Consider the following 18,359-nt stretch of genomic DNA (forward strand, 5'->3'; position numbering starts at 1 on the left):
ATCTCGCTGGGAGCGTGTGCCATTGGAGAAGATGGACTGATCATGTGATGCAGGTGAGATATGGACTAAATGCTCCTCTGGTACCTCTCCGATGCCAGGAGAAATGGAGGCACATTCCCCAGGATATTATGTGAACTTCTGATGGTGAGCCTGTGGGAGAGGGCAGATACCAGGCTGCCCATCGCTAAGATCAGGGACCTTTGATGCAGGCGCTACTGTTATCTCCATGACACAGCTGCAGAATTTAGAGCTGGAAAGCTCCTTTTATAGAGGTTTAGAGTCAGGTCTCAAGCTAGGTACCACTTTTACTTTCATCTCCCAACCTCTGACGTTCTGAGGACAGGAAACAAATGGGAGACGGGGGATGCGGTCTCCTCCTCTTGCCCAAGGGACCACGTCATCACCAGCACTGTCTCCCTGTACTGTTTTTGTACAATTTAAAATATCTAAGGGACAGTGAGGTAGATGGTCAGGCAGTTCTTTCTTTCCATATGAGAAAGAGGGAAAATGCAACATTATTCCCGAATTTCAGGGTTAAGACCTGTCAGGGACCTAGGAGGTCAACTGGTCCAGCCTTCTTGTTTTATGCCTGAGGTGACTGAGGCCCAGAAAAGCAAGATGACTCATTTTCAGGTAGAAAAAGCAGGGATTCGAAGATGATACAGTGCTCTCTTCACTATACCCTAGAGAGTATCCAATGAAAATATATCCACTGGGTTCTCGGTGTGGTCTGATTTTTTTTTTCCTTAAGACATTTTATTTTCTTAAGAGGCCTCTTGCTGGTAGATTGCCAAAACTGCTTGCCCCTTAAAGAAAACAAATCTGAGGACCTAAGCAGGTTGACAGTTTCTCCACATCTGGTTTTATTTAGTGGCCTTTTCCATCTGGTTTCAGGCTGCCTTAGGGAGGAGGTACTCAGAGGTGCCATGGCATCATGGCCAGATGGCAGGGGCTGTGCCACCCAAAGGATCTGCTTTTATCACCAATCCCACCGGGGTTTCTCCTGCATGAGGGGAGCCCGATGTGGGGAGGAGCCATGGCTGTGTTTGGGGGAGACAGGGAGGGGACCACAGAACCCCTCCTCCCAAGCCGTGGCCCATATTTACTAAACAGATGGCAAGAGTGTCATGAGTCCCCCTGGGGAGTCTGTGTCCAGGCCTGCTGCTCTTCACAGGCTGCTCCCAGGAAAGCAAGGGTTCGCCTTCCTTAGCTAGAGAGATGTTCTTTCCATCATATAGCCCACTCTTGCGCTTCCCCCAATAGAGCGTAAGCTCCTTGAGGGCAGGCACTGTTTTGTTTTTGTCTTTCAACCCCCAGCAGCTAGCCCAGTGTGCAGCACTATTTTCCCAGCCCTGACCTATGATTTCATAGTTGTGGGATGTTCCTTCTTTCCAAAAGAGCTGACAAATCTTCTGCAACTTGGTATTTAACAAACATTTATTAAGTGCCTGCTATGTGCCAATCTATGTGATTGGCTTCTGCGATAAAGCCTCAATCCTGGCCTCAAGGAGCTCACATTCTATTGGGGAATGTACATACTAGGAGATTGCTTGAAGATTAAGTGACTTGTCCAGGGTAATGAAATTAGGGCCTAGTGGAGGTGGGGTTGAAACCCAAGGTCTCCAGACCCAGGTCCAGTGCCCTCTCCACTATATCATGCTCTCTGCTTTGGAGCGCTCCTCTCCATGGTTGGGGAGTGTCATGGACTCCTTAGCACTCAAAGAAAGGACTTCTTGCTTATTGGATAAAAAACCATCAGGGCAGATCCCAGAATCGCCGAATGACCTTAGATGCCTTCCATTCCCACAGATGCCATCTGTATCTAGACAAGAGCCACACCTACAATATCCCTGGTAAGCAGTCATTCCGTGAGTCTTCATGTGAAGACCTTTGCCTCCCTAGCTAGCCCACCTCACTGTGGGGCAGTCTGGATTGGTTGGAAGTTTGTCCTGATGCCAAGCCTAAATCTGCCTCTCTCCACTCCCACCCACCTCTCCTGGCCCTGCCCTCTGGGGCCCAACAGAAAAAGTGCTGTGTCTTCTTTCCTATGAGAGTCCTCTAGTCCAAGATGGGAGCAATCTTTGGACTGCTCAAGGGGATCTCCAGGGTTCTGCCGGCTTGAGGATTCTAGGATTCGACGCTCCTGGAATTCGTAGGCTCCTAGGAGCTAGCAGGGAAGTTAGAGGTCCTCTAACACAGATTAGCTTTCTAGGTGAGGAAACTGTGGCCCAGAAAAGAGAAACAGTTTGACCAAGGTCACTACTGTAGTAAGCAAAAGAGGCAGGGGTCTTACGGACTCGAAACTGGGCCCTTTCTCACTGTCAGGATGTCTCCTGGAGTCTCTGTGCGGACACCTCTTCCTCCAATAGGCCTCCTTCCAGTTTCCCCAACCCCTTCCGTTGTACCTTCTTGCTCTGCTGTGTTCTCCAGTCCGCATCATTCCCACCTAGGACAGAGGCCTAGAAAGGGGCAGGGGCAGCTAGGTGGGGATCAGACTCAAGAAAAAGGGTGGACCTTTATGTTAGGTAGAATAATAATACCTAGCATTTACGTAGCACCTAGGCATTGTGTTAAATTTTTATTGTTCAGTTGCGTCTGACTCTTCATGACCCCGTTTTGGGGGTCATGATATTGGAGTAGTTTGCCATTTCCTTCTCTAGCTCATTTTACAGATTAGGAAACTGAGGCAAGCAATTTTAAGTGACTTGCCCAAGGTCATACAGTTAGGAAGTATCTGAGGCTGGATTTGAACTCAGGTCCTCCTGACTCCAGGCCTGGTGCTCTATCCACTGTGCCACCTAGCTGCCTCCTACTATGGTAAATGCTTCACAAATATTTTCTCATTTGATCCTCACAACAACCCTGGAAGATAGGTGCTGTTATTATACCCATTTTACAGTTAAGGAAACCAAGGCAGACAGAGGTAAAGTGACTTGCCTAAAATCACACAGCTAGTAAGGTATATGTATATACTTTTTCTGTTATAATTGAGATTATAATCATACATCACATATATACAGTGCTGTAATCAAAGCATTTCATGTATGTGTGTGTGTGTGTGTATGTGTGTGTGTGTGTGTGTTTTCATCCTCACAACAACCCTGGGGGAGATATATGTATACATATATCTATATCTATATATCTATATCTATATCTATATCTATCTATCTATCTATCTATCTATCTATCTATCTATCTATAGAGAGAGAGTGAGACAGACAAAAAGACAGAGAGACAGAGACACACACAGAAAGAGACAGAGCAAGAGAGACTCACACACAGAGACAGACAGAGAGACAGAGACGGGGGTGGGGGGAGGAGGGGGAATGAGAACCCTCTGAGACGGAAATCCCTTAGAATACCTGGACTCCAATCTGCTTCAGACACTAGCTGTGTGATGGTAGTTTTTGGTTGTCACAACCTTGTTAAGCCTTAGCTTTCTCATCTGTAAAATGGAGATAATGATAGCAGCTCCCTGATAGGGTTGTTGTGAGGCTGAAATGAAGGGTCTGTAAAGCACTTTGGACACATTAACGTGCTATAGAAATGACAGCTAGGTGGCGCACTGTATACAGTGCTGGACCTGGAATTGCTAAGACCAGAGTTCAAATTCTGCCTCAAATACTTAATAGCTGTGTGACCATAGGCAATTAAGTCATTTATCCTCTGCCTCAGTTTCCTCACCTGTAAAATGGAGATAATAGCACCCACCTCACAAGGTATGAGAATAAAACGAGATGTTTGTAAAGCACTTGCAAACCTTAAAATGTTACAGCAATATTAGCCATTATTATAAAGCTCTCTGCACCAGCGCTGGTACAGTGGAGAATGGGCTGGGACTGGGAATCAATGGATGTGAATTCAAATCCTGGTTCTGCATAACTGAGAGCAAATCCCATGACCCGTCTGGATCTGCCCGAGTTCCCTCATCTGTAAGATGAAGCTGCTGGAGTCAGGGGACTCCCAGGTCCCTTCTGGATCTAGGACTAGATCTTGCCAGGGAGGGGGAAAGGCAGGAAGGGAACAAGCATCTATTAAGTGCCTACTGTGTGCACCGTACAAATGTTATCATGGCTGCTCGCATCTTCCCCTGTAAGGTTTACCTTGTATCTGCTCTGTATGTAATTTTGTATGGAACGTGTAATGTACGTGTTGCCTCTCTCCTTTGACTGTAAGCTCCTTGAAGGCAGGGATGGTTTTGCTTTGGACTGCACTTTCAGCACCCAGTCCAGTGTCTGGCGTCCACCAGACCCTTGTGGATTGACAGGTTCATCGAGCCTACGTCTGAACTGGAACTTCTCTTTCCCGCCTCTCCACACTGGAGCCACCATTTGCCTGGCCTTCCATGTTTACAGCCCTGGGGGTCATCTCTGAGGCTGTCCAGGCCTTTAGCCCCAGTCAGTTCCCAAGTCTGGCTCATGCCCCTCTATAGCACCTCTAGCATCCATCCCTTTCTCTCTGTCACCCTGACATCACCTCACCCTCGATACCACCAGCACGGACCATCACCTGAGCTCAGCAGGTCTTTCACCCTCTAGCTTCACTCTCATTGCTTCTTCTCTTCCTGCCAGACGAATCTCTTTAAAATTAGAAGTTGGTATTGCTACCTTTCGTTTTGTTTTTGTTCAATCATGTCTGACTCTTCGTGACCCTGTGGACCATAGCGCACCAATGCTGTCCCTGGGTTTTTTTTGGCAATGATACCGGAATGGTTTGTTATTTCCTTTTCCAGTGGATTAAGGCAAACAGAGGTTAAGTGACTTGCCCAGGGGCATGAAGTGTCTAAGTGTCTGAGGCTCCGTTGAACTCAGGTTTTCCTGGGCCCAGAGCTCTATCCACTGAGCCATCTAGCTGCTCCATCTTCTGTTTTATGCCACTGTTATTTCTCAGTGTGTTCCCTCCACTCCTCACCCCAGCAAAGCTAGCCAGGACATGAACTGATTCTGATGCATATGCAGTATTCCACAGCCATAGTCTCCCACCTCTTTGGAGAAAGTAGGAAGATACATTTTCTGGCCTCTTCTTGGGGAGAGGGAGCAAAGCTTACAGACTTGGTCACACCGTTCGTCTGCTCAGAGATCTTTGTTGGCTCTAGAGTAAATTAGTTTAGGTTTCTTTGCCAAATGGTTGGTGTTGTCAATAATCTGATACCATCCTCATTTTCTTCCCTTATCTCATAGTAGTTTCCACACACTCCATGCTCTAGCCCCATTTAGCTTTCTGAACGTGCTGGGCTATTCCCTATGTCTGGAATATCCTCTCCTTCCCTCCATGGTTGTTAAAATCCTGATCATCTTTTAAAGCCCAATTGAAATGCTACCTCTTACAGGAAGCATTCCCTGATTGCCCTCCATGCCCCAATAAAGATCTTTTCCTTTAGTCTTGCTTTAACACTTTGTTTCGCATCTCTTCACTTTCACACCAGGAAGGGACCTTAGGGCCCTGTAGTCCAACCTCAGAGTGAAAAGGAATGCTCTCCACAAAGTACCTGACAAGTGGCCATCTGCCCTATGCTTGAAGACCTCCAATGAAGAACACAGCCTTCCCTACCCCAGGCATCTCATTCTACTTTTGATTGTGAGGAAGTTTCCTTTACAACACATCTATCCAATCATCCGCTCTTTGTTCTGTCTTGTCTGGCCAAGCAGGACAAGGCTGATTCCTCTTCCCAGGAATAGCCCTTCCAGTACTTGAAGGCAGCTGATTATCATCATCTGGTCATTTTTCAACCTATCAGTGTCTTTCCTAAAACATGGTACCCAGAACTAGATGCAAAATTTCCCTAGCTGTACAGCTGGAGGGGCTCTCAGAGACCAGCTAGTTCATGCTCCTCCTGTATTTACAGATCAGGAAACCGAGATGCAGGAAAGTGATTTGGCTACTGGCACAAGCAGGTCCTCTGATTTTGATGCCAGTTGTCTGTACGGATACATGCTCCAGATGCTGCTGGCCCAGGGCAGTGGGTAGGGACCCTGCACCTCTCTAGTCCCCAAAGCTCTGCTTTTCGTTAATGGAATCTGTGACTGAGTCTTTTTTTTTTTTTGGCTGCCTTTCCTAATTGACTCTAATGTCATGTTATATATTACAGTTATCTGCCTGTGTCTTATCTTTCTCCTACTGTGATCTCCAAGAGGGCAGGGACCATATTTTATCTAAGCTCCGTTAACTCCCCCGGGGCCAAGCACAGTTTAACTGATGTTTGTTGAATGAGGTCTTTAAAAGTCATGCAGTGTATTTGAAAGACAAATATAAATGATTGTTGGTTTAGCTATGGTTTTAGACTGGCTGGGTGAACTGCCATTATCAGAGATTACTGACACCTGGATTTGGGACCCATCAATCAGACATTTATTAAGTGACTACTGTGTGTGCTTGGCATGGGTGATACAAAGACAAAAATGTAATAGTCCCTACCCTCACCAGAGCTGCAGAAGGCTCAGCTCCTGAACTGCCTTGACCTTCCAACCTTGCTCCTCCTTAAAAAAACAACAGCACCCCAAAACTGATTTAAAAGGAGAGGAATTAATAAACTAGAAACAGACTTCTGGCTTGGAGTATGTGCATCTGCTCTGGCCCAGGCTGCTATAATGTCTGTTGCAGGTGGGGCTCTCCTCTTCCCGCCCCCCCACCAGCTACAAGTTGCCAAGAAAAGTCATAATAGAAACAATCACAAAAATGCCTATGGTGTATTTGGCTTTGAACCGCATTTGTGATATGGGAAAGAGAAAGGGGATTTTGGGGTGTGTGTGGCAGAAGAGACCATCAAAGGGGCAGCCAGGGGTCAGGTTGGTCTGTGGAAGGGATGGGAAGCCTCCGAGGTTAGAGGATAAGGTCTGTGGTCCAAGGTTCTCTTTCAGTAACAGACCACAAGTTCCCACTACTTTTGAATGCGGGGAGAGAAACCAGTCCGGTCTTTGTCTAAAGGGGTGAAGTGGGTGGTGGGAAGGCAGGTGAGATGGGGCTGGCCGGCTTCTCTCTGGAGGCCGATGTCTCTGGGGTCTGCAGGCCACTTTCAGTGCATTTGCCAAACCCTGCATCCCTCCCGTAACCAACCGCCTGCTTCGTGTGAGGGGGGTGCGGGTGGGGGTGAAGGGAGGATGCTTTCCTTCTTCTCAGCCTGCTGGACTGGGCACAGATCGCCCAGTGCTGTCTGGCTGCCAGCTTCTAGTCGACCTGGAGAAAAGCTGCAGAGGTTGGGGGTGGGCGTGTGCCCCAGGCTCCCTGAAATTCGAGGGTGGGGTGGGGCTGGGGGTGTGGCCAAATCTACTGCCTACACGATCGGGGTGGGGAGCAGAGGGAAGGAGTCAGCCAGATGGTGCGCTGAGGGTTAATGGGAACCTCTCTCTGGCTCTGGTGGGAGTAGCGCCTCTCATCGGGGGCGGATCTCAGCGCGCAGGTCTCCGGAGTACGCCCCCCACCCCAATCTCCCTTAAAGGGCTGGCGGCAAGCGGCTGCTTGCACTTGCGTCTCCGGTGGTCAGCCGGGACCTTCCTCACCTGCAGCCCGGAGGCGTTGGCGGCCTCCCCTGAGCTCCGGGCCCCAGAGATTCCATGCTAAGCTTGGCTCGGAAGGGTTCCCCGCTTAAGTCGGTGAGAGGTGGCCCAGTGGTTTGCCTGAGCAAGCCTACTGCTGAGCGGGCACTTGCGCGCCGGTCCCCCGCCAGTGCGCCCAGCCCCGGCGGCAGACGCGCCTCCGGCTAGGGGCGCACGTGGAGGCGCCTGGTTCCCTCCAAACTCAGCGATCCCACTGTAAGACCTGGCCAGAGGAGGCAAGAAGCTGGGTGGGATGCCTACCTTCTAAAAGGAGTCCAAACTTCCTCGAGAGAGCTCCGGAGGACTCGGAGCATCCCCTTAACCCGAGGGGGGCAACCATGGAGTTACCCGCCCCTATCGTGGCCCTGGCCCTGCTGCTGGCCGCAGCGACCTTTCCTCCGACCTCGGGAAGCCGGCTTCAGCCCCTCATGTGAGTAGGAACCGAGCAGAGGTGGAGGTGGGGGTTCGGGAGCCCCGGGTTGGGGCAGGGGCTGGGGTAGGAGCCGGCGCGCCCCGCCTCTGTCTCGGTGCTGGCTGCTCAGTTCTCGCGAAGGGCAGCACTATACTTACGTCGTTCCCTAGCCCCAGAGAGGAGGGGGTGCTCCCCAGGGCAGGAGTAAGGAGCTGGGGTTGGCGCAGGGTGGGGAAGGGCGCGCCCTACTGCTGGCAGTCCAGTGGTCCCGGGGGACAGCTCTCCGCCCTCGCGTTCCGCAGCCTCTGGGAACCGAGCGGCTGCTCCCCGACCCGCTCGGGCAGGGGTTGCCTAGCGCCAGGGGTAGCGAACCCAGAAAAGTTTGGCCTCTGCGACTGCACGAAGAGCAACGGGCTTTTTTGCTCTGCTTTAGCCGCAGCGGGCTAAAGCCGGAGCTTCAGCCTTGGCGCGCTCGCTCTCCTGGGATATGTCGGGGTTCACGTCCTCCTTCTCTGCTGGGCCCCTTCCCTTATTTCCTCGGTTTGCCCCTAGTTTGTCTACTGCGGCATCCTGCCGAGGATTTGGGGGGGTGGTTTGCGTGTGTGAATGCTATGCCCTTGTCCTGGCATTCAGCGGGAGCTCGGAGGTCTCAGCCAGCTCCCCCGTGGATGGTGTGCATACTTTAAAACACAAATTGCCGGAGAGCTCTGACCCTCCCCCACTTCTCCCCCTCCCCCAACTCCCTCAAGTCGAGTCGGAGCTGGGATTGGGGAGTAAGGAACTAGGATCTCGGAAGGGCTTGCTGAGTGACTCTAGACTCAGACTCCTTGCGCTAGATCCTCCCCCCTTTATCCACCCCCCCCACTTCACGCCTTGGTTTGGGGGTTGCACACCCTGAAAGGGAAGAAATGCCATTTTCCTTCATGCTATTCGCTGCGCTTCCCCTGATGGTTCGGTTGTGCCTTTGCAAGTGGCTTTATCGTCAAACGGTTGCACTTTAGGTACGGTTGCTGGGGCTGAGGCTAGAGGTGGGATTCAGGAACAGCGGGAGCGGGAAGAACAGCGCCTGGGAGCTGAATGGGAGAATTGAATTTGGCCAGATGATCCCCCAGGAGGCCTGGCTGGCAGCCCTTCCCAAACCACTGAGCCCTTGCAGGGCAATTCCCTCTCTCAGGCTGGCCCCGCGACTTCCTCCCATCCTTTCCACGTTGGGCACATACAGGGCAGACAGACATCTGAAGAAGTCCCGGAGCGAGGGTTCCAGCCAGCCACCCTCCTTAAAGGGAAGCTGCTTGGTGGTGCACAAAGAGAGCTGGTCTTGGAGTGGGGGAAGGACCTGAGTTCCTCTGGTGCTTAACAAGAAGCATCCTTTTAGAGCTGAGAGGGACCCTTCTCCTCATTTTACAAATGAAGAAAATGAGGTTTCTTGCAGAGAGATTCACTTGTCCAAGGTCACACAAGGCTTAGCTCAGTGCCCAGCACATAGGGACTTAGTAACTGCTTGTCTGTTTGACTTAACAAGTTAAGTAGCCTTGTGGGGATTAGAAAGAATGACCTTTGACTCCAAATGCAGTCCACTCTCCACAGCCTGCTTTCTAGCAATGCATTCCCCATCAAATCCCTTACCCTTTCAGACTCTCAGTTTCTAGAACTGTAAAATGGAGATAATACCAGTACTCTTAACTCTTAGTGTTGTGTGAGTAAAAATCATGTAGAATCTTTCCAGTGCTATATAAAAGTATTATTTAGAACAATTGGGCTTCTTGAGAAAATACTAATTCCATAGCTTTGGAGTAAGAGAACCTGGTTCAGATCCTAACTCTTACCTACTACCTACCTTTGTGACCTCCCTGCAGGTCACTCCACTGTGTGGGAGGTCCTCAGTTTCTTCAGATGCCCAGTGAGGGAGGCTGCCTCTTTCAGTGGTGTCAAAGTCAAAAAGAAGCAGGCACCACTAAACTGTACATGAGGATCCTTGTGAGCCACGTGTTGACTTAGAAAACCAGACATGTTCGTACATCAACACATTAATGTGGATGGGAATGCCGTTGTAATCTGGTTTGGATGTCTTCCCTTTTGTCGTTGGCTTGAGGGTCTGATGCCTCTGAACCAGGAGAGCCGTCGGTCATACCAATCATAAACCCCATGATGTCTGCTGATAAGGGTGGGCATTTGCCTGCCCTTTCTCTTGCCCAATTTTTTTTTTTGTGTGTGAAGCAATTGGAGTCGAGTGACTTGCTCAAGGTCACACAGCTAGTAAGTGTCAAGTTTCTGAGGCTGAATTTGAACTCAGAGCCTCCTGACTCCAAGGCCAGACCTCTATCCACTGCAGCACCTAGCTGCCCCTTGACTAACTTTCTTAAGCTGGTGCTGAGAGACAAGTGTGTGGGAGCTGACACATTTGACCCTGACTATCCTGCTATTCTGGGGTGATAGTCACTCTGTGGGGCCCATGGGAAGGCCTTCAGGAGGATAGGGAAGGGTTTTGATTAAACACAGAATGGTCCAGGTGCTCCAAGGTGGGACACTTCCAGAACCCTCACTAGGTTTAATTTCATCTGTATGCTTGAGAGAAGAATGGATCATAAGATTATAGATCTAGGGCTGGAAGGGACTTTAAAGGTCATTCCAGAGTCTCCTCATCTGTAAAATGGGGAGGAGGGTTGGTCTAGAATACCCTCCTCCCCATTTTACAGACGAGGAGACTGAGACAGGAAAGCAAAGCTTGAGGTCACAGAGGTTACTAGTGGCTGTCCTGGGCTTTGATTGCTCATCATATCCTAAATCTTTGATGCCTGATTCCCAAGCTCGGGGTCTCTTGCCAAGGAAGTTAATGCCAAATCTGGAAAGGTCTGTTTCTTAAGATCACTGGTCACAGACCTGGCCTCCTGAAAGGAAATAGTCAGAAGAAGGCAGCTAGGGACTCAGCCTAGATAAACACATGTCTCCCACTACCATATGCTTCTTAAGCTACCATTGTCTGAGGGTCTAGGGGAAGGGGAGAGAAGACTAGCTAATATGTCTGTGGCCCTTTAAGGTTTGCAAAGCACTTTACATATATTATCTCATTTGATCCTCATGACGACCCTCTGAGCTAGGAGCTCCATTTAACAGATGAGGAAATAAAGATTGAGAAAAGCTAATTTGCTCATCTCACAGTTATAGCAGGTTTGTTACAGAAGTCTTAGAAGGGTAGTTACCATCTCACAGGTTTACAGCGATAATTCCTTGGAGCCCTGAGCCCCGGGTTTCTGGACAATCCGCTTCTCATGCTTTCTAGAAATAGAGCCCCACAGCTTCAGCTGCACACCATTGAGGGAATTAGTCTATGGGTTTCTGTTGGAGCTGCCTTCCTACTCCAGGTGGTTAAGATGGGTCTATCAAGAAATACTTCCTCTCTGTGCTCCCAAGTGGGATGAGTTTACTTGGAATGGCACTGCAGCCTCACTTTGGAAAGATACCCTTTTGGAAATTGGAAGTAAATGTTCTTGAGGGCTCACTTGGTCAACTTCCTAACTTGCTTTTGTTTCCCACCCCCACCTTGAAAACCTTCTGCAAAAGGAGTCATCATATCAGAGAGTTAGAACTGAAAGGGACCTCAGAGGTTCACCTAATCCCATCCCTCCCATCATTTTATAGATGAGAAGATTGAGGCCCAGCGTGGCTAATGACTTGACCAAGATCGCGGAGGTAGTAAGTGGCAAAGATAGGATTTTGCCCGTGGGTCAGCTCCATTTCTATTGTACCACATTACCTCACCCAGCCTCACACACTTATTAACAGTTCTGCCGACCTTATGGGAATGAACACTGGATTCTGCTGTCAGACAGTATCCAGATGTCTTCCCTTTCTCTATCACATTTCTAAGGTAGTGTTATTAATTACCCACATGGTTCCCATAATTTCTATGCTATTATTATTTTAAAAAGTGTCAGTGTCTTTTGTTATATAATTTTAATTTCAAATAAAATATTTTGTCATAAAGTCCTCTCTTGTAGCAAGGAATAAAAAAGGGAGGGGGAATGCAGCTCAGTAAAAACAACTGAGTTGGACAGAACATGTCATGTTTTGCACCCATAGTCCCCCTCTTGGGCAAAGAGGAAGATTTATTGCTGTTTTGTTTTTGTTCTTTCTTTTCACAAAGTTGTAGTCATTGTGGACATTGGATTCCTGGGCCTGCTTCTCACTTTGCATGGGGGATAGAGAGGGGAGGGGGATAGAGAGGGGAAGGGAATAAACATTTATACAGAGCCTACTATGTGTCAGGTGCTTTACAAATATTATCTCATTTGATCCTCACAACAACCCTGTGAGGTAATATTGTTGTTGGCGAGTCATTTTTCAGTCGTGTCTGACTCTTTGTGACCCCATTTGAGGTTTTCGTGGCAAAGATACTGGAGTAGTTTGCCATTTCCTTCTCTAGCTTCTTCTACAGATGAGGAAACTGAGGCAAGCAGGGATAAGCAACTTGCCCAGGTTCACATATCTAGTAGGTGTCTGAGGCTGGATTTGAACTCAAGTCTTCCAGACTTCAGGCTCAACACTCTATCCTGAACCACCTAGCTGCGTCAGTTCATAGGTTTTCTTGTTCTCTGTATTCCTTATAATTATCATTTCTTAAAGTACAGTAATTTTCCATTGCCTTTATATACCACATGGATGGATATTTATTTCCAGTTGCTTGGATGCCACAAACAAGAGATGCACTAAATAGTTTGATGTATGTGGTTCCTGTCATTTCTATATCAGTGACCAGTTCCTCCTTGGTGGTCCTTCTGAAGGATGAAATTGTCATTAAGGCAGGCCAAGAATTTATTAGCTGCTTGGCTTTTGGCAGTGAGATTGCTCCAACAGACACCTAGATGATTACAGCCCCTATCTGTGCTCTGGCATGCCTCCAGGCATGTGAACTATTTCTCTAGCTCCTCATCTATTTCTTCCTCCTGTCCTAGTGGTCTGCTCACTATTCCCATCACCATATCACTCCTGTTTCTTCATTTGTCCGTCTTTACCCAACTATTGCACCATCCACTGTGCTTCCTAGATTTCCTTGGCATTCTGTTCTCTGTGTGATTCTTCTTGAGAGAATACCTTAGAGCAGGGATTCCTTAACCTTTTTTGGGTCATGGATTTCCTTGGCAGTTTGGTGAAGCCTGTAGACTCCTTCTGAGAAGAGCCTTTTTAAATGCATAGAATTAAATACACAGAGTTAGAAAGAAAACCAATTATAGTGAAATATAGGTATCAAAACATTTTTTTAAAAACCAAGTTCATTATGCCCAAAGGATAATCAAGCCGTGCATACCCTTGACCTGGGAACACCACTACTATGTCTCTATCCCAAAAAGGTTAAAAAAAAAAGTGGGGGGGAAGAAGGACCTATTTGTACAAAAATATATATGGCAGCTTTTTTGTGGTGGCAAAGAATTGGAAATTGAGGGGATATCTATCAATTGGGAGAATGGGCTGAACAAGTTCTTGTATATGATTGTATGATTGTAGTGGAATACTATTGTGCTGTAAGAAATGATGAGCAGGGTGATTTCAGAAAAACCTGGAAAGACTTACACGAACAGATGCAAAATGGAGTGAGTAGAACCAGAAGAACATTATACATAGTAACAGCAACATTATTTGATGATCTGCTGTGAATAAACTTAGCCATTGTCAGCAATACAATCCGAGTGATCCGAGACAATTCCAAAGGATTCATGATGAAAAATGCTATCTACCTTCAGAGAAAGACTCGATGGAATCTGAATGCTGATGGAAATGTAGCGTTTTGTACTTTCTTTATTTGTTTTTGTTTTATTTTCTTTTGGTTTGTTTCTTCTTTCACGAAGTGACTGATATGGAAATATATTTTGCATGATTGCGTATATAACTTGTGTCAAGTTGCCTACCATCTTAGAGAAGGGAGGGAAAGCAGGAGAGGAGAAATTTTGGAACTCAAAATAAAAGAAAAGAATGTTAAAATTTGTCTTTACATGTAATTGAGAAAAAATAAAATAACATTAAAAAAAGAAGAAGAAGAAAAATCAAGTTCATGAACCCCAGGTTAAAAACTTCATGCTTTTGAAGGTCTGAGAAGGAGCAGTTTGAATGGGTGGCTAATGGATTCAAGGGACTTAGGACTCTGGAAACTGAGTAGCTACCCCTTCCATTGCTTCTGCTGCCTCCATGCCACCAAATCTCCCTCCATGTTAAATATCTTCCTCCCCTTCACCTCTGCCTGTGTGGTCTATGCTCCTTCCAGGACTAGGTCAAGTCCCACGTTCTCCAGGAAGCTTTCTGCCCAGAACTTTTTTTCTTTTCTTCACAAGGGCCTCTCACTGGGGTCAGTCCCAGCCAATCTTTGGCTTTTGTCAATATTCTAGTACTGATTGTCATCATCCTCATCATCGCTCATGTGTGGGACACTTTAAGCATGCAAAATACTTTACTCCCAAGGGCTCTGCTACATAGGTGATATAAATGTTATTATTCCCATTTTACAGATGAGGAAACTGAGGTTCAGAGAGGTCAGGTGCCTGGCCCAAGGTTACACAGGTATGAATCCAGGTCAAGAATTTGAACTCCAAGTCTAGAATACTGTCTGACCCCTGTTCTGTCTAATACAGTTGGACCAAGAAGGCAGGAGATGGGTGCTCTGTGTGCTCTTGGGTACTTTGCCCTAACCGCCCCCCAGAGGTGCCTTGCACAGACCGGTCTTGTCATATAGTGGGGGTTGAAATGCTCCCTAAATGACTGAATTTGTAGGTTTCTGCTCTGCCAGACTGCAGAGAAGGCTCTCATTAATGCAGAACCTCGTCATCCCCTGCCTGGGCTACAGCAATTGTTTCCCCACTGGTTTCCCTGCTTCCAGGCTCTCCTCTTTCCAATTCATCTTTCTCATAGCTGTCAAGGAAATCTTCCTAAGGCTCAAGTCTGATCATGTTACTCCTCTTGTTCAGGACATTTCAGAGCCTCCCCAGTGTCTCTAGGATAAAGGAAGGCTCTTTAGCTTGGAATTTAAGGCCCTCTGTGGTCTAGTTCCAGTTCATCTTTCCAGCCTTATTTCACATTATTCCCCTTCACATACTTGTATTACAGCCAAACTGTCCTCAATTCCATGTATCATCTCTAGCCTCTGAGTATTTGTACAGGCACTCATTATAAATAGCAATTGTTTTCTGTTCTGGACAGAAACTCTGAGGGGCTTCCCCTCCCCAGATTGATATCTTTGTGATGGCAAATTGGACCATTTTTGGTCTCAGTTTTTACCTAGCCTTTAGCCACTAAATGGGCATGGCCTCAGACAAACTGAGACACTGAAAAGGCCTTAATTTAGAAAGCCAAGGTCACCCACTCCTTTCCTTCCTTCCTTCCTTCCTTCCTTCCTTCCTTCCTTCCTTCCTTCCTTCCTTCCTTCCTTCCTTCCTTCCTTCCTTCCTTCCTTCCTTCCTTCCTTCCTTCCTTCCTTCCTTCCTTCCTTCCTTCCTTCCTTCCTTCCTTCCATCTCCCATTGCATGCTGAGCCTTCTCTACTCATCCTGATGAATATCTGGCCACTAGACCCAGATGGCTCAGGAGGAGAAAGTGAGGCTGGTGACCTTGCACAGCCCTCCCTCCCTCATATCAAAGTCAATTGCAAGTCATGTCATCATCTCCTTGATGTCAGGGTCCTCTTTGAGAACAAAGGACAAACAGAACAATAATGACAACAACCTTCCCTTTAAAGGCTTGGTTCAGATATCACTTCCTCTACAAAACCTTCCTGATTCTTCTAGTTGTGAGGGTAATTAGGAGACATAGAAGCTAGAGCTGGAAAGGCTCTTGGAGGTCGTTAAGGTTAAGTGACTTCCCCAAGGTCACTCAGGTAGTAAGTGGCACAGCTGAATTTGAACCCAGGGCCTCTGACTTAAGATCGAGCACTTTCCATAGTACCAGCCCAGTGCTGGCTCTTCCCTTCCCCTGGCTCTGATTGCCTTGTATTGACTTCTCTGGGTAATGTTCTGTCCCTCAGAAGAATGTAGGAGAGCAGAGGCCTTTTCTTTTTTGCCTTTTCCCCCCAAGCACCTAGCCCAGTGCTTTATACACAGCAGACTCTAAATATGTTTTGATATAGAATTGAGTTAAATGAGGCAGACGCAGCCTGGAGCTTTTCAGTGATGAGGAAAAAAGGAGACCTTGATTGGAGGGATCCTGGGACCTTAGAAGGTCTCAGGTCCTGCCCTTTCTTTACTCCCAACTCAGTGATGCAAAAAAGTGTATATGGGGGGGGAGTGTCTGGGACTTTCCCCTCCCTCTTCCTGCTGCTCCATGGCCTGGCTTCTAGAGATGGGCTGGGCTGACAGGCTTTGACCAGTGTCCCTTTCCTGTTCCTCCATTTTGTCCAGAAACAGAGAGTTCGTGGGAATGTCAAGTGGCTTTTGCTTTCAAAGTGGGATCAGGGGCAGGATTTGAACCCAGGTCTTCCTGACTTTAAGGCCAGAGCTCTTCATTCAGTTTCACTGTCTCTCTTGCTCATAGATGAAGAGTTAGAAGGGACCCTACAAGTCATTTAATCTCCTACCCTAAATTTATGAACAAAAACTTGCCCAAGTTATAGGTAGTAAGGAATAAATATAGAATTTGAATCCAGGGCCTTGGACTCCAAACCTACTGTTCTTTCCACTGTACCATTATGGGCTTTCAAGTGGATCCTTGGCTGCCAGTGGAAGAATGGGTGTCCTTTTCCCAGGGCCCCTATATACATGTGCCTCCCCAGTCAGGGCTCAGCCTGGATTCTTACCTTTGGAGCCAATCAGAAAAGCATCTGTGTACAATGAAGACCTTGACCAGATTTAGGTTTCCATGGTTATGGGGCTTCTCAGGAAGATGAGTTCTGTCTTAGATAGCGGCCTTTTCTCCCTCTTGGTCCTTGAACAATTCCCGGGATTTGATTTACCAACGGGTAGCCCCTGTGAGTGGAGGCAGGGGAGATGGGAGACAGGAGATGATTTTACCCTATTCAGTTTCATTTAATTTTCATTTTGTTTTTTTCTCAATTACAAGTAAACAAAAATTTTTTCACGTTCGTTTTTAAAAATTTTGAGTTCCAAATATTCTCCTTTTCTCCTTCCCCTCCTCCTTCCTTGAGAAGGCAAGCAATTTGATAGAGATTATGCATGTGCAGTCATGCAAAACTTTTCCATATTAGCTATGTTTGCAAAAGAAAATGCAGACCAAAAACAAAACAAGAATAATGAAAGCAAAAAATTTAAACGTATGCTTCCGTCTGCATTCAGACTTCATCTCTGGAGATGGATGGCAGTTTTCATCATGAGTCCTTTGGGATTGTCTTGGATCATTGCCTTGCTGAGAAGAGCTAAGGCATTCATGGTTCTTCATCGAACAATATTGTTGTTATTACTTTTTTGCTTTCAACCAACAAACACTTATTTTATTTAGTATCTTCCCACAGTCTGATGATATATAGACTCCACAGAGACAGCACTAACCATGGAGGCAGGGACATTGCCAGTCTTTAAAGACATTATTATAGGTCGATTTTTAAAAATCACTAGGACTGTAGTCATAGCACTTTCAGGTTTATCCAGAATCTTATCCCCATGGACTCATAAGACCGTACAAATCTACATCAAAGTTTTGGGATCAAATCTGTGATTTCATTGGGTTAAGAGGCTACCAATGAGGAAAATCCCTCCTTTGCCCTAGGTTCTGACTGCTTAGCAAATAATAGTTGTAGATAGAGGCCAGGGGGCACTGAGAGATTAAGTGCCTGGTCCTATTCACACAGCTATTATTTTAGGTTTATCCTTTCCCATTGCCTTCCTTTGTAACAGTGAAAAAGAGTTAAATGAAACCTTTCTGTGTCTGACTGTGTATGTAGTATTCCACACCCACAGTCTACTCTTCTTTACTGGGAGGAAGGACTTTCACCTATTCTTAATGGATGAAAGAAAAGTGTTTCAAAGGTAGATAGCCACTGTAGATGACATGGAGAGGGGTTAAATAATCATCAAAAAATAACAACTCCAAATGCAACATAGAGACCTCCATCTGGTGCGTACTAGGGGCTCAATTAAATATTTATTGAATTAATTGCATTCCTAAAATCATGGGATCATAGTGCTAGAGCTGGAAGGGACCTCAGAAGCCATGTAGTTTCAGTCCTTTATTTTACAGATAGGGAAACCGAGGCCCTAGGGAGGTTAAGAGGCAAGATTTGAATACAGCTCTTCTGTTTGAAGAATTTGCCATTAGAAGGGAATCTTAGAGTTCATTCAGTTCAGCCTGATGTAGTCAGGGGAGACTTGGGAGTCAGGAGAGACCTGGGTCCAAATTCTGCCTCTAAAGCTTATTAACCGAGTGACCTTGGGCAAGTCACAACCTCTCTGAGTTTCAGAAAAACAAACACAAAACAGGGCTAAT

At 46.9% G+C, this 18,359-nt stretch overlaps 1 protein-coding gene across 1 annotated transcript in view; it reads left to right on the forward strand.

The window, feature by feature from the left end:
- Positions 1–7,302: 7,302 nt before the first annotated feature.
- MEGF6 (multiple EGF like domains 6) overlaps positions 7,303–18,359 on the forward strand; it is a 370,100-nt gene continuing 359,043 nt past the window's right edge. The window contains 1 exon segment of the mRNA XM_020975509.2: positions 7,303–7,962. Coding sequence (XP_020831168.1) covers positions 7,871–7,962 — 92 coding nt within the window. The 5' untranslated portion in view covers positions 7,303–7,870.

Source organism: Phascolarctos cinereus, unplaced genomic scaffold (assembly GCF_003287225.1).
Source record: "Phascolarctos cinereus isolate Bilbo 61053 unplaced genomic scaffold, phaCin_HiC Scaffold_726;HRSCAF=1367, whole genome shotgun sequence".
NCBI classification, from domain to species: domain Eukaryota; kingdom Metazoa; phylum Chordata; class Mammalia; order Diprotodontia; family Phascolarctidae; genus Phascolarctos; species Phascolarctos cinereus.